The sequence below is a fragment of the Leptidea sinapis genome, chromosome 20 (assembly GCF_905404315.1).
Source record: "Leptidea sinapis chromosome 20, ilLepSina1.1, whole genome shotgun sequence".
Taxonomy (NCBI): domain Eukaryota; kingdom Metazoa; phylum Arthropoda; class Insecta; order Lepidoptera; family Pieridae; genus Leptidea; species Leptidea sinapis.
Genome location: NC_066284.1, coordinates 12528115 through 12553846, shown reverse-complemented (window position 1 = coordinate 12553846; position 25732 = coordinate 12528115). Strand labels below are relative to the sequence as shown.

The following is a 25732-nucleotide window of genomic DNA, read 5'->3' as shown; positions in this document are numbered from 1 at the left end:
AACAGGTTCAGTTAAAAGACAACATAATCCGTTAACATAATTTTATTTCAGATGGCAGAGTAAAAAATTGAACAGCATAATGTTTTTCACATCAAAATTAACCAACACACAGGTAAACCTAAGTAAACATAGTTTTAAAAGAAGCTAAATGTATAACAGTTATTCACAAAAGGTTGTTTTGTTTGATTCAGATTCGCTAGCTATTCCACTAAATACACATATGTGAGAAGTAGTTTCATGTTATGGATTACCATATAATGTTGCTTTTACAGGAATAATTTGTGGAATTAGCCTATATAGGCAAAAAATGTTGTGTGATATATTGTCATCGACCCTATCGCAGTGCGAGATTGTTACCCTGAGATTTGAAAATGGAATGTGCGTATTTTTTAAGTTAACTGTCATAGGACTTACAAAAATATTTTGCCTCTATTCTGATAATTTATTGAATTAGGTGTTTTAGTTTTATTTAGGAAATCCTGGCACGAGACAACTTTGGCAACATCTCCTGAGGATGTGAGGATGCGAAACACGTGTCGTTGAAGACAAATCTTAGCGGAATTTACACTCAAGAAGGCTCACAACATTTGAATCTATTCTCATAGTATAGTCTGAAAGATCTACTCTTTGGATATATGATTTTTTATTACCTATTCAATTTACGTTATAACCACAACGCATTGGGTTTTGGGGAAAGTTTACTAAAAAAAGGTAACTTTCGGCGGAGATGTGGTAAAAATAATATTTTCCCCTTAATAAAATCAAAAAAATATAGTTGTATAATTTCAACAAAAATCTCTACAACGCTTCTGGTAGTGAAAATTTGATCTAAATCTGATAAAAAATTTACTTTTTTGTTTAAGTACAGACCTAGGTATAATAGAGAGACCGTATCAGAATGTTAATTAATTGCAAAATATAGGGAACATATATTAGACAAAGCCACTGTAAAACCATGTCCATTACTTACATTACTTTTATGTGACAATAATTTGTGTTAATATTTGGAAATTGTAGTTAAACACTACAGGAATGTTGACCAGTAAACAACATTCAGTATGAAGAATGAAAAAGGAAAGAAGAATCTAGAGAATCTGTCGATGTATACTGCTGTCTCTCTTCCGTTGCAGAAGGTTTCGTACTGAGGGAGTGAGGCCGATGCACTTTCACGGGGATCCACTGTGTTCGGGAATATGTGCTGAAAAAAAAATTTTAGGTTCGTTAAGAAGAATAAAATTATTAGGTTGACTTGCATCATAATAGCTGTTATAGTTAAGGTTTAAGTCAAATTTAACGTTAACAGTAATGCTGACTTTAAAATAAACTGCGGAATTGGTTGCATCATCGTATACCTTGGCATAGTTAAAGTTATAAAGTGTTATATCAAGTAAATATCGTATTTTTATTCGAAACTTTTGACAGTTCGCTTTTAACATTGACAATAGCATAAATGTGTTGCACCAATTGACAATTTTTAGATGGCTTCATAACTATAACTGTCAACTGTAACCGTCCAATCTTTGCAAGTTAAAGAATCTTTACAAGTCAACGCAATCGTTGAGTCAAGGAATACTTGTATAGAAGCACACACTGGCAAAATTAAGAGAATATTATTTCTATCTTAGCGTCTTATTTTGAATGTGAAAAGTAGCTGTCATAGACATCCGCAATACTATGAGCCAGGAGATGCGTTAACGACCTAGCTTTGAAGTAATAGTATGCTCTACTCTTGAAGGTCCCTACGCAATATATTCTCTTTTCAAGCAGAAACGCTCGGTAGTGCTGGTGAAATTTCGCATTTTGTAATAGTAATTTCCAGAAGTGAAATTTACAACAACAACACTTTGGCAACTACGCCAAAGTATTAAACCGCTAGAAGATAACCATGATTCAATGCTCTTTTCATTATATGTGGTGAAATAGATGGAACTGATACTGGAACCTAGATTATTTAAGTTCTTGTTTATATATCACATTAAAAAATTATAATTGAGTCAAATATAGCTATTGAACCATCATAACTGTCTACTTATTCAACTATGAAGCAACGTTCTTCTAATTTTGCCGATGTAGTTGTATCAATGTCATATACTACATAGCTTACCTTGAAAGCATCCAAATCTCTGGAAAGATCTTCATCAGAATACCCCTTCATAGCTTTGGTAGCCACCGGTCCCATGTAATTATTGACCACAGCGAACTCAAAGAGTGACAGAAACACAAATACCGAACATGATGACATCCAAACGTCTATAGCTTTAACGTAAGATACTGGGGGGAGGCTTTGTTGTGACTGTGTGTTTTGAGTTGCTGAAAATATAAGCAGAATATTAAAAGAGAGAAAATAAATAATGTTTATTTTAAACGTATAAGTAGTACACAAATTCGAAATATATAAAAGAAACTTATAATAGAGACTTATGATATAGACAAACAAAAAAAATGTCTGAAACATTTCTACTCTATACGATTCAAAAATTGTCCTAACTCAGCATGTTTGCACCAGCATAAACCAACGCTGGTCTTCTGTTGGGCCATTTGGTGACGGCACGATAAATATTAAGATTTATATAAAGCAAAACTTTTTATTGGTAGCAAACTAAAAAGTAACGTGACATAAAAACTAAATTTTATAAACTTACATGCTAACTAATAAATTTTGAATCATTATTCTGTTGAATCACACAATGTTTTCTCTTAAGCATTTTTACAGCAAGATAATGAATCGATATTCGAAAAATTCGATGTATAAAGGACGCTAAAATAATTCAACTGTTGGTAAAAGTCGACCTCCAAAACTTGGTATACCGTTGCAAGATTGAAGGCTTTTTTCATGATTTAATAGCTTCCTCTCCATTTCGCCATTGGACTACTATAAATAACTACTACAAGGCTGGGGAAGTGTTTAAATTACTTATAATATATGTACGATGCGTTTTCCTCTTAACATAATCTAAAAATTCATTTACTACAATCGTAAATGTCGCTATCCGCCCGAAGAAAATGAACACGTACGCTTTCATTTGAATTAGGTGTATAAACAAAAAATGTGGAATACTCATTAAGGCTCAATTACTAAGTCTAATCTTCTTTAATAAACCTTTATGTTTCCCTCACATCTTTTATAGTACGACCTATAACTTTTAAAACAACCTATAACAGTACGGTAACTCAAAAGTTGAACTTTATGTGAGTTCTTCATTACAAGTCCTATTTATTATGTCAAGGAACGAAACAAAATATAAAACGTCTTGTGGCATTAAGAACGCTAAAGTTAAATTAACTAACCTAAGGTTAAAAGTGATGTTACGCCTAAAGTAACTCTGGCTGGAATAGCTTCAGGTTTGATCCAGAATGATATCCACGACATTACCACGATCAGAGCTGATGGTATGTATGTGTGGAAAAGGTGGTATCCTAGGCGTCGACGCAGGTTGAACACAACAGCCAAGCAGGTGAAGTTACCTGGAATTAAAGCAACATGATTGAAACTCACTCGATGGTGATAGCACCTCTCTTTTTTGCCCTGTACTTCCCCGGAGCATAAAATGAATAGGGAAGTCCCAGACCCAAGGGTGTCGTAAAAGGTGGCTTAGTGTATTTACCAGTGGGAGGCTCCTTTGCACAGGATGCCGGCTAGACTATGGGTACCATACCGACACCTTTTTCCGCCGTGAAGCAGTAATGTGTAAGCTTTATTGTGTTTTGGTTTGAGAGACTAGTGAAATTACTGGGCAAATGAGACTTGTAACCTTTTGTCTCAAGGTGACGAGCGCAATTAGTTAAAGGCCTAGTGAAATTACTGGGCAAATGAGAGTTATCACCTTCTGTCTCAAGGTGACGAGCAAAATTTGTTGTGCCACTCAGTTATTTTCAATTTCAAAATTGTGTTAAATATATGTGTTGGTTTATATTACAGTGCATTTTTATTCTTAGTTTTTAAATACCCCAATAGCCTTTGGCAAGCAAGTTTGCTAAACAAAAATCTCTTATCCTCACACATTCAATGACACCGCTCAATATACGATATACTAACCGGTAGAATACTCAATGGTGCAATCCGAAGTGTAATTGTTGGAGATGTCAAGTTGTGGCAGTTCGATTTCCGGGTTGACTACCAGTGGGTCAGTCACGTTCCAAATAAACACCAAATCATGCACTGTATGAGAAACTGAAAAGAATAATATAAGTAAGTATTTTTAGAAATTACAAAATCTGAAGCTTTCATAATCACATAGCATATAATATAACCTCCAGTAATATTTCCCAAGTCATATATAAAAATAAAAATCTACTACCGAAGAAATAAGTTTACTGTAGAAGAATGTAATTTTGAAAATGTTGATTGTAATTTATAATTATAAAAGCAATAGCGCTAAATTGTTTGTGTATCTTAAACTTAGTAGGTTCACTAACCTACTTCATAAATTTTTTTCTAGGTGCATTATTTTATTTTAACACTCTCAATGCCAAAATCAAAATTTTAATTCGGCAGGCCACCACTAATTTTGTTTGTTTTTACTAGCAAGCCATGTGATCCGCACGCATACCCCAATTTGCGCGCCAATTTCGGTGTCAAAAATGCATGTTGGTATTTCCATAACACGCCATGCGTGTAGAAAGGTCAGTTTGCTGCCTACTGCCTACGTAGCCTGGAGAGAGAGATTGCAAGTTATGCCAACTCAGCAAGGATAAGCGTCCGCTGGTTTCAGAAATTAGCAACAGAATTAATGTTACTCTCAACAGCTGTTACGAATGCCTGCATAATGTATAAGACTCATTGAACAGTAAAAAATGCACTGTAACTTTAGATAAAGCTTATGTCGTCAAATGTTAGGGATTACAACCAGATCGAATCCATTACCTAGTGTACAAAAAGACCATCAATTTGGTAGACCAATACTGAGTGATCACAGAAGTCGTCTTGTACGACGCAGAGAGTATTTATTGCTACAAAAAAAATCAAGGTGCTGGACTGTCGGCAAAAGATGGTAGAGACAAAACTAAAATTGTGAATACCGTATGCGTAAAGTGCCCATCACAACCCACTAATTTTGGCCAATTCTATGGAGAAATTAATATGCAAATCAAAAGAAATTGATATTGTTATAAATTGATTTACATTTTTGTGTTTTATTTATAACTCTTATGTTTCTCAAAAAAATATTTGGTTTCGACTTACATGCGAGTTTTTTCTACTTTAATTTGAACCTTGTACTAGCAAAATATCCGAATTCGCTATTTATTTTTTTGATTTAGATGATTTTTTATTCAAAAATTCAATGGAACCAAAATCAAGTCCTTATCTAGCAAGCCACGCTCTATAAATTTGTTTGAAGTTGTGGGATCACAGCGGACCACGCGGTCTGCAGGTAAAGTTTTCGAAGTGTCCCTCAGCCCACGTGGCCAGCTACAGAAGTTTAAGAAAATCGGGCTAGGCTTGCTGTAAAACTACTTAATGTGGGCGGCGCGCCGCCCCAATGGCCTACTATTATAGAATTATTTTATATACATATATGTGGCATTGAGAGTGTTTGATGCAGCATAAATACACAGAAAAAATAATGAAATTCCTGTACGCCTTTTCTTCCAAGTACTACGTATTGAGATTACAAACCTCCATTTGCCACTTGTTTTATATACATAAGTAAGTCTCTATCTCTAATGGCTCACACTGGCAATCTGTACGCGCATGATGGAGACAGTGGTGGTCATGGGCAACAATGTTTGGACTCAACGTTGACTTGTTATGTGAACTATGTATATGTAGCATTTTAGTTTTAGATGCGTTTATCACAAGACCAACACCATGCGCCCATTCACTTAATAAATCGAAGCTACGTTGGTTGTTGATTCATTATTTGTTGTAATTTAAGTGGACTTAAATTTGGCAAAAGAAATTTTCAATCTAAAATCAACTCTTTTATTTCAGATTTCTTGTTGTAGGAGTACGTAGATAGTAGAGTACTTGAGATCTGAGCCCTTTTTAGTGCAAGCCCAATCAGATCCTAATTTTTACGCATAGAACAAAGTTTTCTAACACTCATTCATTTGAAATCGCTCTATAAATTTATGTACTCAAACTAACTTCACTAATCCTCTCAAAATGGTAAAACATGTCTTTTTCTGACAAATCTAAATTCTCTTCTACTGGCAATACTTACGGCTCTCAATCATCATAGAACAGCTCTGAGTATCATGAGGATATGACTCAAACTTCATCGCGCACGATAGAACTAACGTCAGCCTGAAAACAAAATTCTGTACTGCCATTTGGCCATTACTTCATATTATGTAGCGCATCCTCCGAATAAGGAGATCCGTAGGAGACCAAAGTCACATAGCCCAGATGGTTGCGAAACTGAAGTGGCAGTGGGCAGGGCACATAGCTCGACGGACAGATGGACGTTGGGGCAGTAAATTCCTCGAACGTCGGCTCAAAAGACAAAAAACCCCACATAATAATAATATTATTGTATAATAATATTGTACCAAATTATATACGCTAGTAACAAATTAATAAAATTTATTATATTTATTCAATTTATTTTTATTGTTTATCACACGATTCCTGTTATAAATTTATTGTAATTATATAACATTAAATTTGTAATATTGTGACTGTTTGATGCCAAAATAAAATAAATAAAATTTATTGAAAATACTTCTCTATCTTTTAGCTTGGCTTACAATGATTGTGTATTATTTGATTTTTAACTATTTTAACCTCATTTTTGCTTTTATGGTCTTAAAACAATGATCATTTCATAGCAACGAATAATTGACCTTTTGGTGTATGCTTAGTACGCGGCTTCAGTCTTAGGCACAAAGGTACCACCATCGGACATAAAATAACCGCAAATTCTGGAGACCCTGGTAAGGATAGTGGGACAGACCATTTAAATTATCGCATTACCATCGGTTCGGTATGTTGTTGTTGTTGAGTCACCAAATATTCAAATTTCCAAATTAACGTCGCTATGAAGGGGTCGGAAATGACGTTCAAAGAGTCACAATCAAATAAATTTCATACCAAGTTAATAAAAGTGGAACAGGCTATAAAAAATATCTAATTGTCTTCGTCTTTGATAAGTATACTAAGTTTCATTAAGATCCGACATTTTTAAAAGGTTAAAAATTATGTTCAAATATTCTGTTACATAGATACATATCAAACTAATAAAAGCGTATATACAAGATTAAATATAATATGTGTGAGCAAAATTTTCAGATACTTACTTGGACATATATAGCAAGGTTTTATCATGGTACAACCATAAGTAATGATTTGGTATACTCATTTCGTGAAAAGTGACCTTCTTCGCGTTCTTGAAGAAACAGTCTGGTCTCCAGATATTGTTCAACCATGCTACATCAAGTATCCGGTATTCTTCATGCATATTTTCTGGTAATCTAAGCCTAGGATCTCGCCATGATTGGGCCAAGAATATGTCGGCAACGTAAGTCTGAAAAGTACAATTTAAATACAACATTAAATAATAAGGACTAGACGAGCAGGACGTTGGAGCTGATGGTAATTGATACGCCCTGCCCATTACAATGCAGTGCTGCTCAGGATTTTTGAAAAACCCAAAAATTCTGAGAGGCACTACAATTGTGCTCGTCTCATTTTCCCAAAAATTTCAGTAGCTACGGCGCCCTTCAGGCCGAAACACAATAATCCTTACACATTACTACTTCATGGTAGAATAAGGCGCCGTTGTGGTACCCATAATCTAGCCGGCATCCTGTGCAAAGGAGCCACCCACTGGTTAGACTAGAAGTCAGACTTTAAAAAGGTGTTTCTCAGGTAGTTATTTTGAGTGTTTGTAACGAGATTATTTTATTTTGTATCATAACAGTGAGGGATGTTTTAGTCAAAGTTAATTACCATGTTTTAAATATAAATGATTTTAAGTTTCGTTTTTTCGGTAATATAATATTATATTTAGTTACCTCTGCAATGCTCTATTTGTTTTTTATGGAAGAGCAGGAAAAGTAAAGCTCTTATGATAAGCATCATATAAAATACAACGGTCAACGGTCATTTTCGGTCAACGGATCAGCCTTGCTATCCAACGCGATAATGCTGCCAGTATTCTTGGTACGTAATGATAGTTTTAATTTTATGTAGTCGTAATATTGTAAATATAGTTATAAGATTTGTTTTGTTTGAATAATAAATATAACAACATAATATATCAATACGTATTAACTGTATTGTTTATGCGGAATTCGATAATGTCATTGAAATTGATAAAAATCGTAATATTTCCGTTGATTACAGCAGTTAGAATATAATAATTAATGATTGAATCGTTTGTATCCTTGTGTATTTTTAATGTAAATTTAATATTAAAGAATACATATATTCCAATTTCGCAATATAATTTACAGCGGTCATCGGAAAAGCTTGATAGAATAAAAAAGTAGAGAATCCGAATAGAAACGTTACCATTATTTTATTAGAATAAGCGTTACCAATGGCTACTCCTACAAGGTGGACCGACGATCTGGTAAAGGATCGCAGAGATAGATTCGATGAGGGCAGCGCAGGATCGATCATCGTGGAGATATTTGGGAGAGGCCTTTGTCCAGCAGTGAACTTCTTTCAGCTGAGATGATGATGAAGCGTGACGAATTAATAATGTGGTAGGTCTCTCACAGTACTGTTTTCGGAGAAATATCTTTCAAGTCCAATCAAATTTTATGGCCATTTTATATTATATTATATTATATTTATTTATTTATGTTATACTAATATTTTTGGTTAATCCCTTCCACAATAAAACAGGGAAGGACATTAACATGTGCGCGTCGTCGTAATGACTTGGTGTTACTATGACGTCACTTTCCACACTTGGATAAAATCACAAAAAAACCCCCCTAAGTCGGCTATGACCTTCTAATTTCTCAGGTGATGTACAAGTACCATCAAATGACATGCAGGAGGCTATATAGGTTATATAGGCCATAGAGGCTCACGTTATGGGAAGTGGTGGTGCAATCACCCATGGACAGACGCAATACCAGGGGTCAAGAAAAGCGGTGCCGGCCTTTAAGTTGGGAGCATGTTTTAAGCTTGAAGGACCCTGAGTTGTATCGATTCGAGAAAACTGCAGCGGTCATACATATTGACTCTAAAACGAAGTTCCACGTAAAACGCGCGGTTCTAGAATGCCAGATGTCAACATGATTCGGGTGGGATTTCGCAATTTAACATAATATGTGGGTGGATTTCAACTACTGGTACTTAAAATGCCGACAATGCTCGAGTGATTAATCTGATTCTTCCAAAGTGTATGGGCGACGTTGATCACCTACCATCATTACTCGTTCATCCACTTCTTTGCAATATTAAAATTTTATTTGCTGTCTTCTATATGGTACTCTTATATGAGTATCCATAATAGTATGTTATGCCTTGCTGCTTACCATACTTTCCTCATTAATAGAATCCAGAGACAGAACGGTGACATGGAAGTAGACAATAGTCGGTTGACCAAGAAGTTTAGGTGCTCTGTTTTTATCATAATACTTGGCTTTCACGGGCAAAATATCACGAAGAGAGAGACTCGATTCTCCTTTTATTTCAATTTCTTGATATGTTGAGTTAGCTCTGCAAAACGACAGTAAAATTGTGAACAGTTGATATTATAGAAAGGTTGTACATGAAATTATTGTGACTCATTGATAAGAGACGAGGTATGATGATACGGAGATGATCCGTTTCTGCATTACCAGTTGACCACTATGGGACCTATAGACACACGCATAGATGCGGATGCGGTCCTCAATATCTACATGCAGCCAGTAGACAGGTCCCGACTCTCAAGATTGCCGAGACGACGACAGCAGTCATACTCCCTATCAAACATACATACTCCGACATGAGGCAAAAAGCTATGCTCAGTTTTGTACGCGTTTGTTAAATATACTGTGTCCCTAAGGATATATAACGAACTTTCTTCCTAGGTGGCTCCGCGCCTTCGTCATCTGCAGGTGGTGATGATGGCGTTTAATTACCGCTATCATATATATGTTATATAAAATCTACCATTCGGAAACAAATGGCGCTCTGAGAGAGAAGTAGAGGCCCAAGAAACTCTCCCAGCATTCTTATTTTGCGCTCTTTTTAATAAAAATGTAGAATATTGTACTGTCATTGCTATTAAAATAATCATAATCTAGACCCAGGCTGTCCGATCACTTAGATATTCAGCTATGGAGTAATAGGATTTACGACAGAGCCATTTTTTAAATAAAACATTTAAATTTATTTATAGATAATACCTGAACAGTAGCTGGAACTTTATTATAAAAGTGTATACATTTACCCTTAAAGCTATTATGTATCTTATGAAGCCTACTAGAAATAGTTACAAGCAATCCCTTATTTGTAGTGGTTTAATAATGAAAGTCACTATTAAGAGCAATAAGGTGACGATTTTTGTGAACGTATCTTAAATTTTCATAAATGTACTGACAATGAACAGTCATAACATTTATTTCTTTCAATTTTTCTTTGAGAGACTGTCTATAACCATACTGATATATAGCACGAACAGCTGTCTTTTGCAGAGCAAACACTATAATATCAATGCCAGCAGCATGACCCCATAGTAAAATACCGTACGTCATGATGCTGTGAAAATAATTGAAGTACACTATATTATAATCCAAGTTGCATAACATGGAAAGGAAGATAACAGCTAATGAATAATGTGTAATCCTGTAAGTTATCTTACGCTAAAATATTTTTTATTTTATTTTTTGTTTATAATTAATGTATTAATTAGTGTGCAATTGTTGGGTTTCCGAATAAATAAATAAATACGGATGAGTCTGGCAGCAGCTCTGACTCTCGCTTTTTTTATAAGATTTGAGGATTTAAATGTACTTATATACCAAGGATCTATTGTGCCCCCTGCTTGCGCTAGAGCACCTGCTCTCAACTCCAGATATCAAAAAAATGAGATGAATAAATCGAGGCTACTAGCTAGGAAAGTTTTCAAATCAAATCAAATCAAAATATTTTATTGCAAGTCACATTTTACAGTAGGATGGTTGGTACATTAATAGGTAGACAATATGTGACGCCCTGCAAGGGCACAGCAACGTTATACATAAAAAAAAAAGAAGTCATATACATTTTTTACATTCTTATACTATATTGTAACTAATTCTCACACTTGTTATTAAAAAATTCGGGTAAATCGTAGAAGCATTTTGAAACTAAAAAAATTTTAAGATGTCTTTTAAATAGAGAAGGCTTCTCTTTATTTTTAATCTCGTTTGGGATGTGATTATAAATTTTTATTGCCATGTGGTGAGGGCTCGATGACACTAATGACATACTTGTTTGGGGAATTTTTAATTTGTTTAAATTTCTATTATTTCGCTTGTTATTTGGTAGTGTTGAGTATAAGTCCGAATGTTTTTTAACAAATTTACATGCTTCTAGGATGTAAATTGAAGTAAGGGTTAAAATTTTGTGTTTAATAAAATATGGTCTACATGAATCCATCTGCTGAATATTTTCTAAAATTCTGATACATTTTTTCTGTTGAATAAATATATCTTTTATTTCACTACAGTTTCCCCATATTAATATTCCATATGATAATCTAGAATGTGCATATGCATAATAAGCAGCAATGGCAGATTTGAAATCTGTTACGCGTTTTAGTTGGTAAAGAGCATAAGTAAAAGATGACATTTTGCTTTTTAATTTCTGTAGATATGGCTTCCATGTCAAGTGTGAGTCTAAATCAATTCCCAGTAGTGTAGCTGTGTCAACTGTTGTGAATTTTTGTAAGAATAAGATATATTTAAGGGGGATTTTTGATAAGGTTTAAAAGGTATAATTTTAGTTTTATTAATATTAAGTTCAAGATTATTATTATTTAGCCAATAAAAGATTTTGTCCATTGTAATATTTAATTTTTCTTCTAGTTGTTTTAAATTAGAGCATGGGATCAAAATAGAAATGTCATCAGCAAAAAGAGTACAATCATCGTCTATTAAGTTAGGAAGATCATTTATGTATATGAGAAACAATATACAACCCAACACACTGCCCTGTGGAATAGATCCTGATAAGTGAGCTTTATTAGATCTTATGTGGTCTATCTTTCCAGTCTCGAAGTTAGTATTTTCTATTTCCACATATTGAAAACGATTATTAAGGTAAGATTTGAACCATTTATGGGCAATTCCTCGAATTCCTGAGAGAAATAATTTTTCTAGTAAGATATCATAAGAGACTCTATCGTATGCTTTGCTCATGTCAAGCAGTAGGCCAACTGAATATTTTTTATTATTAAGTGAATCAAATATTTTTTGTATGTATTTGTATATCGCTAAAGTTGTGGAATGGTTTTTCCTGAAACCATGTTGGCTTTCATTTAGGATATAATATTTTTCCAGAAAACTACTTAGGCGTATAGCCATTGCAGTTTCAAATATCTTCGCTGATGTAGGTAGAAGGGCAATAGGTCGGTAATTATTTACATCAGATGTGTTTCCTTTCTTATATACCGGTTTTATTATGGATATCTTTAGATCGTCCGGAAATAATCCTTCACAGAATGATTGATTAATAAGTTTAGTGTAGGGGTAGGTTAAAATATCAGCACATTTTTTTATTAAAAAAGGGGGGATTTCATCTATTCCGAAAGAGTTTTTATTCTTAAGATTTTTTATTATGTTAAAGATGTCTTTGGGTTCAAACGAATTTAGAAATAACGAATTAATTAATTTATTAGAATTTATAGCTATATTGTCGTTTTTTACTTTGGGGCTTGATGAGATGGATAAATAGAAACTATTAAATGTATTAGCAATAATTTTCGGATCTACTATAATATTATTCTCTGAAGATTTAAGACTTATGTTTTGCTTTATTCTTATAGTACTTTTATTTGTTTCATTTTTTATTATTTTCCACATGGATCGTGTTTTATTATCAGCTGAGCTGAATTTACGGATATTTATAATTTTCTTAGATTTATTTATACAACTTTTTAAAACTTTGCAATATCTCTTATAAAAATTTGTTAATACTTTATTTTTGGTTTGTGATACAAGGCGTTTTAATAATCTTTTATTTTGACATGATTTTTTAATTCCTAGTGTTAAATAAGGTTTATTTTGGTTTAGAGTAAATTTTGTTAGTAATTTAGGTATGCATTTATTCAGGGCAGTAACAATTATATTTAGAAATATCTTATAGTTTTCGTTAACGTTATTGTTAGGCTTAAGTTGATCATCCCAGTTGATATTCGCGAGTTCGTTTTTAAATTTATTTATATTAAAGTCATTAAATTTACGTTTTAATTTAATGAAAGACTGTTTATTGTGGAAGGTAAAAGGTAATGTGAAAATGATGCCCTTGTGATCTGATAATCCAAAATCATATACTTCAATTTTTGAGCCTTCTAGATAGAAATTTGTAAAAATTAGGTCTATGCACCTTTTAGTTGTAGGAGTTATTCTAGTAGGCTTTGAGACTTTTTGATGGAAGTTATAACACAACAAGAGGTTATTGAGTCTGCTTTTTTCCTTTGCATCTAGAAAATCAACATTCATGTCTCCCATAATAATAATGTTTTTATTCATTTCTTTTTTATTAATGTTAATGAGGAGATTTTCTAATAAGTTGTAAAACAATTCTACTTCTCTACTACTATTAGGCCAGTACAGATTAATCAGTAGTAGATTATTTTTAGGTATCTCTATTGCACATACTTCGAATACCATTTCGTTAGAGATAACTGACATATCAACACGTTCTAAATATTCTAAATTATTTTTAACAAATATGCAAACACCGCCGCCATCATGATGTATACGACAGAAGGAAGCTGCCATGATATAATTATTTATGTGTAATGTTTTTTGTTTTTCTATAGATAACCAGGTTTCCGAGATACACATAACTTGTAGATTAGGTAATTCAACAGTTAAATGGTCAAGTAGATGTATTTTATTGCAGATGCTTTGCATATTTTGATAAAAGATATTTAACTGTTTTGACGATCTGTTTGTAATATTTTGTGTGTTCATGTCTGAACTAGGTCCGAAAGTTATATCTATTTACCATTTTACGCTCATTTCTTAATTCACGATCAGTTCGGCGTTGTACATTACTTATATTTTCACCTATATTTGTAGCGGGACGACGTCGAGTTGAATGCTCGCCCGGCGATTTATTGAAGGTAGATTTAGATTTCACGCCATCGGTAATATTGCATTTCTTATTGTTTATATTAATATGCTGTACGTTCTCTTGCGATGAAGTGCTGTGTTCTAAGTCTGTTGAAGTGTTGATTATAGGTTGTGGTGTATTTGTTGAATTGTGCAATTTAGATTGAGGTGTCGGGGCCGCCTCAGTGTCCGCGAGATTCGAACGGTTTCCTTTCTGTTGATTATATATTTCAGGCGTTAAAAACTCACTAAGACGTATTCTGTTATTATAGTGGTAACGAATATTTTGAGATGTTTGGAGAAGGTGCTTTACCATCCTTTTGCTGATAAGTTCTACAACTATTGGACGGGTATGTGTGTATTTTCCTATTCTATACATATCTTCTACGTAGCCATGTATGTCCACCCCATATGTCTCGTAAATGTAGTATCCAATGTCATCGAACAGACTTTGTTTATCATACCGATGGTTTATGCGTTCGGGGAATCCATAAACGACGAGTTTCTTGCTATTTATGTCCCGATTAATAATAAATTTTAACTTCTCCACTTCCGATTTCAATACGATATTTTCGTTTTCTATATTTGAGAGTTTTTTGCCACCTACAAATTCTTCGAAATTTTTTTCAAGCTTTTCTAGCTTGTTCAACATAATTTCAATTTTGTCATTCATATTTAATAAACTTTTAAACACTTTAAATCACTTTTAAACACTTAGGATAACTTTGATTATTAAATTAGTAAAACGTTAAATTAGTAACCACACGCGTTATTTCCAGGGCTGTCACTCCTGGATGTCAAACTTGTACCCTTACTGTGCCGAAGTTCAAATTATATCTTCAAGACCTACTACTTTTAAGAGGCAAAAAATCCTCAGAGGTTGTTGGGGCAGGGCACGTCCTCTGCTTTGAGTAAAGGTACTTTAAGATACCCCAGCCAGTCATAGGACGGCAGCGTGACTTTCCCACATCGAAAAGCTCTTAGTCGCCTCTTACGACACCAGTCGCCATTCTTTTTCGCCCTGGGAAATCACAGGGTATGGCAGGTAAACTTGAGTCCTCACCATCTACTATGTGCCACGTATAACCAAACTTTCGAAACGAAACTACGTTATACCTAGTAACATAAGGATTCGAAAGCATGGAATAGATAGTTTCAAAAAAAAGCGTGTACACCCACTGCAAAGAACTGCATCACTCATGTGATTCCTCTGTTGTTGGAACAGAGTTTAGAGAGCGGTGATCACTTGTGTGCCCTCTTCAATCACAGCCTCTATAATAATAAACTATTGTGCTATATATATATGCTAAACTGCTGAACCGATTGCAATAGTTATACTATAAGATGCAGCGTGTCTCGGGGAAGGTTTTAGTTTATAATTTATTAATTAGAATCAATAGTGTATAATTTGACTAAGAAATACCTATATATCATTTATCAAATCGTACGCAACTAGTTGCGTTGAGTGGCTTCGAGTCAGTCCCATTTCTTGCTAGCTCTGGTGTGCCTCAAGGCTCAAATCTAGGTCCTTTGCTTTTTTTGACATTTATAAATGACTTATTATCCAAAATTCGATGTGAGTGTCTGGCGTACGCCGATGATATAAAAATATTTCGTAAAATAAACGGTCCAGAAGACTGCTCATTGCTGCAAAGGGGCATCGAGACTTGAGAGGCAGTAGTGTAAAAGTAGCCGCATGATGCTGAATATAAAAAAGTGTCAACTGATTACATTTACTCGCAAGAAAAATCCATTTGTTCATGATTATGTTATCGACGGTAATGTTCTAGATCGTGTGAATGTGATAAGCGACTTGGGCGTCATCTTTGACTCGGATTTATCCTTCAAAAGCCATTACGATGATATTTGTTCAAAGGCAAATAGGATGTTAAGCTTTGTTATTAGAATCGCCAGACCATTTAAACAGGAAAACTCCTGGATATTATTATAAAAAGGTTTAGTGAGAAGTATCCTGGAGTATTGCTCAGTGATTTGGTCTCCAATTTATAATGTTCACCGTGATAGAATAGAGTCAATTCAGCGGCGGTTTGTAAGAGTTCTCTGTAGCAGGTTGGGTGTTAGACGTAAAATTCCCGAATACTCTGAGCGCTTACGTAAATTTTACTTGCATAAACGGAGTCTTGATAGTCTTGATAAACGGAGATGGGTATCTGATATGTGCGTCTTACATAACATTACGAATAGTTTTATGGATAGTCATCTATTAAGTTTGATAAACTTTAAAGTTCCAACACGATCTGTGCGTATTCCATGTTTATTTTCGATCAATTCCTCAAATAATAATGTATCGCATAACAACCCGATTATGAGAATTTGTAGAGAATTTAACGAAGTGTGTGCTGATTTTGATAAATTCTTTACAAATGTAGACATTTTTAAAAATACTCTTTATAAAACTTTCTAGTTTATGTAAAATAATTTAATATTTAACTAAATTTCATTATACTGTAATTACTATTGTGTCCACTTATTAATTTTTTATTTTTTTTATTGTATTTGGTGAATGATGTGTACAAATTTAATTGATCTCAGGATAATAAAAATATGCTGTACTTGTTATTAGATGATAGTTTTATCTTGTTATCTGTTATTGTACCTACTTATAAATAAATAAATATTCGCAATACAAATAATTCAGCTTGGTAGTTAGTCTACCAAAACGTGATACTGGGAAATTTGTGGTGTGTCTTGCACAGAATGCCACACTACGAAGAACAGAAGAGAATAGACGTTCTATACATATAGACAAATTATGTCGTACAGAAAAAAGCTGAAAGCTGAAAAATGGCCACAAACTAAAACATAATGAGTTTCGACTGCTATATCTATAGGTACATTGCCGCATTTACTTCAGCTGTTTAAAATATTCTGGGTCAGTAGGCAGCAATATACAACATTTATTCAGTTCAGATTTGATTCGGATAGTTGCGTTGACACATGCATTGCCTTTAACCACACTTTTACCGTTCCGCTATCAGACTGCGAATGATATGTCCTTATATTATGTGTATAGAACGTTATTGCATATGACAATTGATACAATGAGCGGGCACGGACTTATATATATATAGAAAAACAACGTTTGCCGGGTCAACACTTGTGCCATATAAAATATCTCGCGGAAATTGCTGCGTTGGAAGAAATATGATAAAATAAATCAGTACTCACAGAAAGCTCACTGCTGCTTGAACCCTCCCAGCGTCAGATATTCGAAGCAGCAACAAAAGCATTGTAGAAAGCATGTACACATCCACCTTCAGCTTCATAATTTATTTTACACTCACTATGCGCTTCCCAGAATGTCTATATTGTACACTCTACAGCATGGTCTTGTTCAAAATATGTTTACGTAATAATCTTTACTGTATCATAATCTAAGAGAAGACTTATTTGTACTCATGTAATCCTTTTAGGCTTACTTTAACATTGTCGGAGAATTATAGTTTGAAGGTGTTAAATAATATGATGTTATGTATACCAACTAGTACCTACATAAGCCCTTATTTCAACCAATACCTATTTTTTATATGTTGTTTTATATAATGTTATATATAGAGTATTTCTCTTTTTTCGTGTTTGTTGTTAAATCGTCAAATTTAAGTTTGTTACAATTTACATACTTTAGAGTTACAGTTTACATTTCTACTGGTTATATGCAAATATTATATCTACTCTTTAGCATTTCGAAATTTATCCTCCATTAGTGTAAACATAGGAAGTGGATTAGAATTGAATTAAAAAACTTTCTTATCGATAAGGGATCAATTGTTGGTCGCGTGGGTTGCAGGGTGTCACGCTGTCTACAGAACTAGTTATAACTAGTATATCAGAACTAGTAGGACATTTGCCTACATTAAATTGTATTACGCAAGCGAATGTATAGGCTAGCTTAAGGAAAATTCGTTATAAACAACTGTATAGTTTTGGTTTTTGTAAAAAAATATCGACTATACAAAATAAACTCTAAATTTACAATTTTTAAATTCTATTCAAAATTTAGACACTTTTCCCAATTTTAAAATCAATCGCTGTTATTATGAATGCCTTTTAAAATAGATCTATTCTTAGACGTCTTGTTGTTGGAGAATAATAGTGGCAAAATAGAGACCAAAAATTAATATTAGACGTATGGAACAGTGGTAAAAAATACACAGGATAAAATATGTTTTCAGTGAATTAATGTGTAAAAACTCTCAAAAACTTTGAATTTTAAAGCATACAGCAATTACTTAAATGATTGTTTAAGTTATGTAATATTATTCACTATTCTGTGATTGTATTTGTTATGCGTGACTACATAATAACTGTTAGTAAATAAAAGTAATCCAAACATCTATTTGAAATACCCAACTGCCTTGTAGTAATCAAATTATAATTATCGATAAAACGCCTTGTTTAAGTTCACCAGTAAACATTAGCACCTTCGTCCAAATAGATTTTTAGTTTACCTTGTTAAATAATGCTTAGGAAGTAAATTTAAATTAATGGGACTTATAATAAACTTTCAAACAACTCACAGGTCACACATTCAAAAGAAAAAAATCCACATTATGTGAGGTATAAATTAACAGTGAAAAAGACTACACAAGTAAACGTTAGCCTTCTAAATGACAGAGATATAACTTTTGTGGCTTCTTCGTACTACGCTAACATTTTCTATATAAATGCTGATAATATTCTGTTATAATTAACGTACAATGTAGTTGGAATGTTCGCAGTGCCGAAGTACTGTTTGTACGCCCGACGCGCAAAAGAGGTTTGTTATAGAAACTTGTTTTCATAAGTCTGTGATAGAATGGACCGATTTTGATGCGACTGTTCTGTTTCAAACCTAATGTGGTTGAGATAGTACTAAGTATATCGAGCAATGTTTGGAAGTTTTTTCAATTTTTTATTCAATGGCGCTTTTGGGATATTTTTTTTGTGTCTAGATTAGGATTACTTTTCACTTTCGTTTACTTTTTAAGTATTCCTAAAGGTTCTTACGAGCTTTTTGATCCTCAGTTAATATCTCTGATATTCAGTGGTCTAAGTAGCCTTGGCTATCTTACAACTCCAGAGGAATACAGGACAGGATAAAAAGAATGTAGGTAGATTTTATGTAGGAGAGAGAGACCGAAAATAAAATAAAAACTGTAAGATCACTATTTAGGAGACGACACATATAAAATTGAAAGGCGGCGGTGGAGCGACATGACTCTCCGCACTACAAATTTCAATATGGGTTAAGGTTTATAATGGGTTCCAGGACTTGCAGGAATCGAAGGCAATGAATACGCCGACGAACTTGCAAGAATTGGCGCTAAAAGCACTCAATTTGGCCCTGAACCCTTCTGTGGTGTCCCAAGGAGTCTTGTTAAATCAACCCTTGATACATCATGTTCACAAGAGTGCATTATCAACGATCCGGGCTTAACCCATTCCAAAACCCTAATCCCAGCCTTCAACAAAAAGGCTGCAAATGAGGCACTAGGGCTAAGTAGAGAAAACTTACGCATATTAACCAGGACATTAACGGGGCACTGCAGATTAAACAAACACCTCTCAATCTTAGGTCTCAGAGATTGCAGAGCGTGTAGATTCTGTAATAGTAGCAGATGAAACCCCGCTACACATTCTTTCTGAATGTGGTCCTTTAATGCGTAAACGTAGCATCTCTTTGGGAAGTCCAATCCTTCAACCATTTGAGATACGTCAGCTCACTGCAAAAGACATAATAAGACATGAAAAGAATCAATGTTTGCAGTGAGCTATAGTTTAACAGTGGCTATCACAATAGATCACATTGGTCGCAGTGTAACAGGGCTGAAATGAACTGGATCAAAGCCACTTTACAAACCATAACCATAAGTTTTATAATCAGTATTCGTAATTGTTTTTACTGTGAAGAGGCAGAAAGACAGTAAAGAGGCGCAACTTTTCTCTGCCAGTAAGGTCCTTTCACACACGAATAGAATTAGTGAATATTTCATCGCAAAACAAAAAAGCCAGATTGCCTTCAGGAAATGTAACCAAAAGCGGGACGACACGCAATTCCAACTTATATTCATTACAACATCACACCTTTTTTTCATGGCCGCCTTCTTTGCTACTAACGTAAATCCTATTTTAATCGAACTGCCTGAACATATTCATTCAATCATGCATTCAATTTTTTGTTGAACAGCAAAAGTTGTTTGACCAAATTCGCTCCGTGCGAAGTCGTCGTCTTTTGAAAAGTTATCAAAGTTTTTGATGTAAAAACTTTTATAGCCGCGTTGGGCACTTTTTGGTAGGGGAAAATCTCGAGAGTTCGCGTCACCGAAATGCATAAATAGCAGTATATCTGTAATATGTAGCTATACAGCTGACGTATTTTGCAACATTAGAACTGTGTATACTAGACTACAGGCCCATGTCCAAAAATGGATGGGTCATATGAACCACTAGGTGACGTATATAGGACGATATAAGAGCATAAAATAATAAGATTCAGCACTATGCGGTATGCCATCACTTGTAAGCTGTCCAACTGAGTGCTGGTGATAATTCAAAAGAGTTGGTAGAGTCAGTACATTTTGGTCATTATTTTTGTACGGCTTTTTTACCATTGATAGATCCATGAAAAATAATAAGAAAGCGCGCAGTGCCGTAAAAAATGGTGCGCCACAAAGTCGGTAATTTTTTTTGATTTTATGACAATTTCCAGAGTAAATTTGGTCATTTCATTCTGTACGGCATCAGTTTCATGCTGTTTCAATACAGATTCTAATCCATTATTCCGCAACGCCGTACAAAAATCATGCGACAAGGGGAAAAAAATCGAGGGTTGGTCCAGGGGGTGATTTGAAACAACATAAAATTAATTTATTTTTAAAGTATTTTATGCATAGATAATATTTTTTCACATGCCGTACATTTTCGTTGGTCCAAAGGTTTGTAGGATAAAAAAACTCAAGGAAAAATCCATTGAACGAAATGTAAGAAAAATCCATATTACGAAATGTAAGGTGAAATTCATGACATGGGCCTGTAGGCTTATAAGTGAAATTGAACGGATTTAGTGAAAAGTTTAATGTGTATTGTACTGTGCATTATTGAAAAGTGTTTTTGTTTAAATAATATATATTTGAAAATAAGTTTAAAACATTATGAAATTTCAAATTTTAATAATAAAAGTTCTAAGTTTTCACTTCTATTACCTCTTTAATCTCTACAACTGCTGTGTGAAGCATCGCATAAAATATAATTTAGGCCGCAACCTGATCAGACTACATAGGGACAAAGATAATTTAACCCGGCCACTGTCAAATTATCAACAAAAATCCTCTGATCTAGCCTTTTTGGATGAGGGCAGCGCATGACCGATCGTCATGGCGATCTTTGGGGGAGGCCTTTGTCCAGCGGACGTCTTCCGGCTGATATGATCTGGGAGCGTGCAGACCAAAACGCCTGCAGTATTAAAAGGCTGCTTACTGCCGACAATAGCAACGGCTTGGGCTGGCTGGAGTAAGAGGAAAACTTGACACGCACAATGGCAGAAAGAGACAAACTACGTAAATAGTCCAGTCAAACTGAACTAACCTAGAGTTACGCGCAAAAATTAAAACCCATGCTAATGTAATCATTTGATACTGTGAATTGCCGCGTTAACGAAATTTTTCCAGGTGAAATCGCTGGTACCTGATCGTATTAAAATATAAATGAATTTATTGAAGCCGCAATGGCTTAATCTTTGTCAAACTCGTAATTACTTTATTCTATAAATTAAGTTTTGTCAGCAATCCTCCAATATCGGTGCTAGTAGGTTATAACAGTCAGTAAGGTATAGACTGAAACATAATATAATGTTGCAGTGAAAACATTTTTCTGGTAAAGAGAGCAAATATCGACTAAATATATTGACTGAACTAATCATACTATTGAATACTCAGAATACAAGCACACACTAAAAATAATTTTTAAGATATTTTAGTACCTATTATCTCAAAAACTCACAACAATAAAAAAGCCGAAAATCTGCTGAGTTGAAACATGGACTACTGCTTTATGACAACAAGCAGTGTAAGATCACAAATAGTACCAACTTTTGATTGGTGAGTTTTGAAGTGTAAACTGGCTCTGGCGTGATGGAGATAGTTCATACTGTAGACCAGCGTCTTCATTTCATTATTTTTATTTTGAAACTTTATTTGTTTAGGCCCTGAAAGGCCTGACGGCCCATATGTTAGGCTCGACAACCCCCACCGACTAAAAAGCCTGCTCTATGTCGTTACCGTAAATAGCTTTTCCGTCGAAACAGCCGCGGCCAAGGCCGCCTAAAATTCAAATGTCTATGTTATGTATATGTAAGTGTGTAGCATAGGTGCCTACCATTATTTATGTTTATAGGTTTACGACGGTGACTCGTCGGAGATCGAACCGGACATTTCAACGCTAAGCTAATGGTCATATTTATAAATGCCTATTTATGCGTAACTGTAACATACGTAGTCGGGTGGGAATGCGCAAGGCCATTTCAGGTTAATCTTATTACAGCTCTGGTATTCGTTTAGCTAAAGCAGTTTAATATAGTTGCCGTTTAATTTAAGTAGTTAGTTGATTATCTTAATAACAAGGATGCTTACTACGAAATGAATTGAATTCATTAAATTCTAGAAGACAGACTCTAAACTCAAACTCTACGTGCCGTGTAATACGTTAGATTGGCCACTGAGTTTGTTGCGCCCATTCTTCTCAGGTCTGAGGCATTCTTTTTGGAATGGGTGGCAATTTTGACTTTCAATAAGTGATGTCACATCTTATTTAGAATAAAAATATTTGAATTTGAATTGGGTTAAGGCTGGGGTAAACGTCTTCATATTCAATTTTCAATAAAATACAATTAACTGAGCACAAATTTAAGAAATATATCAAAGCTTCTTCGACAAAGAAGGCTTACTATAGTACTAATCTACTAAGATTATATTGAGTATGGGGATGCATGGTTATTGTCTGGTTCTGCGCAGGCGACCTAAAATTTTATAATACTTATTATATTAAGTAAGATAAGTTGTTATATTAAAAAGATGAACTGGGAATTTCTTACCAGATCTTCTCCCTATGCCCCTTTACGATCTGATGTAGCTTCACGAGGTTTAGCAAGTTGTTGTGTTAGTTTGTTGTTTCTATAATAATGTCACTGTCACTGCCTGTGGTTAATCTATTTCTATTATATTCTACTAAAAATATATATTGCTTATGAGTGCTCTCATTTATTTTAAATATATGTAAGTATATAATATTAAGGTCTTCCGGCTGATGATGATGATATAATATATCGCCGCGAGCTGAAATACAATTCAAGCTGGCGTACATTTTCATTCACATTATCTACTTCGGGCAATTGGGAATGGCGTCAGGCGGGTTTTGGGAACGATCCCAATTACCACTAGCGTTCTTAATTACCCTAGTACTGTTTGTTGATACGTTTTAGATGGCTCAAAATTACATTCGAGCGACAGAAAAAATAAAAAAATTTTGAAGATCTTCACCATGCAATCGACGATGTTAAAAGAAAAAATTAAAAAACCAACCAAAGAAAAACAAGAATAACTAATACTCTATAATCACAAAAGGCATATCAGCCTGGGGGCATACGAGCTTTTCCGAGAATATAATCTGCAAGTCCTTTAATTTCCTCCCCACGTATCTCACAAAATGTCGCCACTGGACCTCACAATCTTCAGTTCCCTGAAGATGGCGTAATATAAGGAATGTGTGCTCTGGTTTACAATCCTGGGATACGAATAACCCAGTACGAGGTTTGAGAACTTTTTACAAAGGCGTTTAACATAATAGCTAATATAAACAAGGCTGTCAGTGGATTAAGAGCAGCTGGAATTTATCCGATGGATCCTAATACCAGTAACACTCTAGTCTGCACTACTTCATACAACCGAAGCTGATCAAAGTTTGTATGTGTCCATACATACTATCAACCAGAGTCAAACACCAATACAGGTGCAACTTTTATTCCCAAAGCACGAATCACTTCTATGTGACGAAATAAGAGACATTCTAAAATTCACAGGTTTTATCCAGCGCACCAAAAATTAACCCGAGGATAAATGAAAGTGGGAGGAATTCTTAAACTAAAGTAGAATAATTTCCGAATAATTAATAAAAAAAAACTTTAAAACAATACAAAGTCAAGCCACAAGTCAAGGGTAAAGCAGTAAGAAATTTTAAGAAGGCTTTTATTATTTTATTGTATAATGTGCAATGAAAAGTCGACAGAGGATTGAATCCTATGCGGCATCTGTAAACTCTGGGCACATGAAAAATGCACTGCTGGTGAGACTAGTAAAGGTAACGTTTGTGGTGTGTTAACCAAAACAACTGTAGTGTAAATAAAGATTTAAATGTGTGTTCCTAATTACCCCACACTGTTCCCATTTACCCCGCTGGATGATCTCAATTAACCCATTGGGTATCGGGTAAAAAGGAATGACAATATTGTCAAATTTTTTGTTCAATTATAAGTAGCTAAATAATCAATGCTTAGATTGCAATGAAAGTGGATTATCTCAGTGACTTTTTTCTATAATTTTTGAGCGTTGCAAGTTAAGTGTGCCCAATTCCCCCACTTTCCCCTTTACTTTACATCGCGTTTATTAATAATACAGTGTAAGTAAAAGCTATGTCGGTTCAACTGAAATCTGTAATTTATTTCGTTAACTTGCTTTCAATCACTATCTAAAGATTTTGGTGTGATCATTTTATTAAACTTGTTTCTCAATGGATACTAGTAGTTTAAGCTTCTAAAATAATATTTTGCTTATGTATCTGGAAGCTTGCTCCCTTTCAAAGTTATTTAAAAATATTCTATTCGATTCGACCGTTAGTGTTTAGATATTCTGCTATAAATAAATATAAAAGGTTTTTTTTTAGAATAATAACAATCGGCTTTTTTTATCACAAGAATATTCACCACAGATATGCGTGAAAATGATTAAACACAATCATGAATAGTGATTATAACCCCTCGTTTACAGTAAGAAACAAGTCAGAACCTTGTTTTATACAAAACTTGTAGAATACTTGTCAATCATAATTATTTGTTGCAGCATGTATTGCTGTGTAGCAAACAAATTTTTATACAAGTATAAAACACTAACGCGTTCACATATAGATCTGAGACATGAATGATAGTCTGTTACATTGACGGCGTTCACACCAGCATAAAACATACATGTTTTTAAGTTTATGTAAAATACTTATTTAAAACAAGTTGTATTCTCTATCCATGCTTGGTGGATAAAGTTTTAAACATTTACCGGACAGACCGCTTTTTTTTAGTGGAAAAGACGAGTAGTCAAAGACATAAGCTTCAAATTCAAATATTTTTATTCAAAATAGGATTTATAATCACTTATTGAACGTCAAAATCTACCACCCATTCAAAAGAGACTGCCTCAGACCTGAGAAGAATGGGCGCAAGAAACTCAGCGGGCTTTTTTTTTATATAAAAATATGGATTACA

The 25732-nt window shown here is 34.2% G+C and overlaps 2 protein-coding genes across 2 annotated transcripts in view; both read right to left on the bottom strand.

The window, feature by feature from the left end:
• LOC126970352 (uncharacterized) overlaps nucleotides 1-25732 on the bottom strand; it is a 38858-nt gene that overhangs the window by 106 nt on the left and 13020 nt on the right. The gene's annotated exons all lie outside the window — the stretch shown is intronic.
• Nucleotides 27-17602, bottom strand: LOC126970090 (glycine receptor subunit alpha-4-like). Its single transcript, XM_050815816.1, has 8 exons — nucleotides 17398-17602; nucleotides 9436-9619; nucleotides 7240-7466; nucleotides 6165-6247; nucleotides 4037-4171; nucleotides 3289-3465; nucleotides 2105-2310; nucleotides 27-1198 (listed from the first exon to the last, which is right to left on the bottom strand). The coding sequence occupies exons 1-8, from the start codon at nucleotides 17493-17495 to the stop codon at nucleotides 1025-1027; spliced, it is 1284 nt and encodes a 427-aa protein (XP_050671773.1). The 5' UTR covers nucleotides 17496-17602; the 3' UTR covers nucleotides 27-1024.

What these genes read in the sequence shown, in the direction of transcription:
- LOC126970090 (XM_050815816.1), bottom strand. Translation starts at nt 17,495, where the DNA reads ATGAAGCTGAAGGTGGATGTGTACATGCTTTCTACAATGCTTTTGTTG. An exon ending in ACCTTGCTATATATGTCCAA is followed by an intron (nt 6,248 to 7,239) that starts GTAAGTATCTGA and finishes TTTTGTTTTCAG; the next exon opens with GCTGACGTTAGTTCTATCGT. An exon ending in CACCATTGAGTATTCTACCG is followed by an intron (nt 3,466 to 4,036) that starts GTTAGTATATCG and finishes CTTTAATTCCAG; the next exon opens with GTAACTTCACCTGCTTGGCT.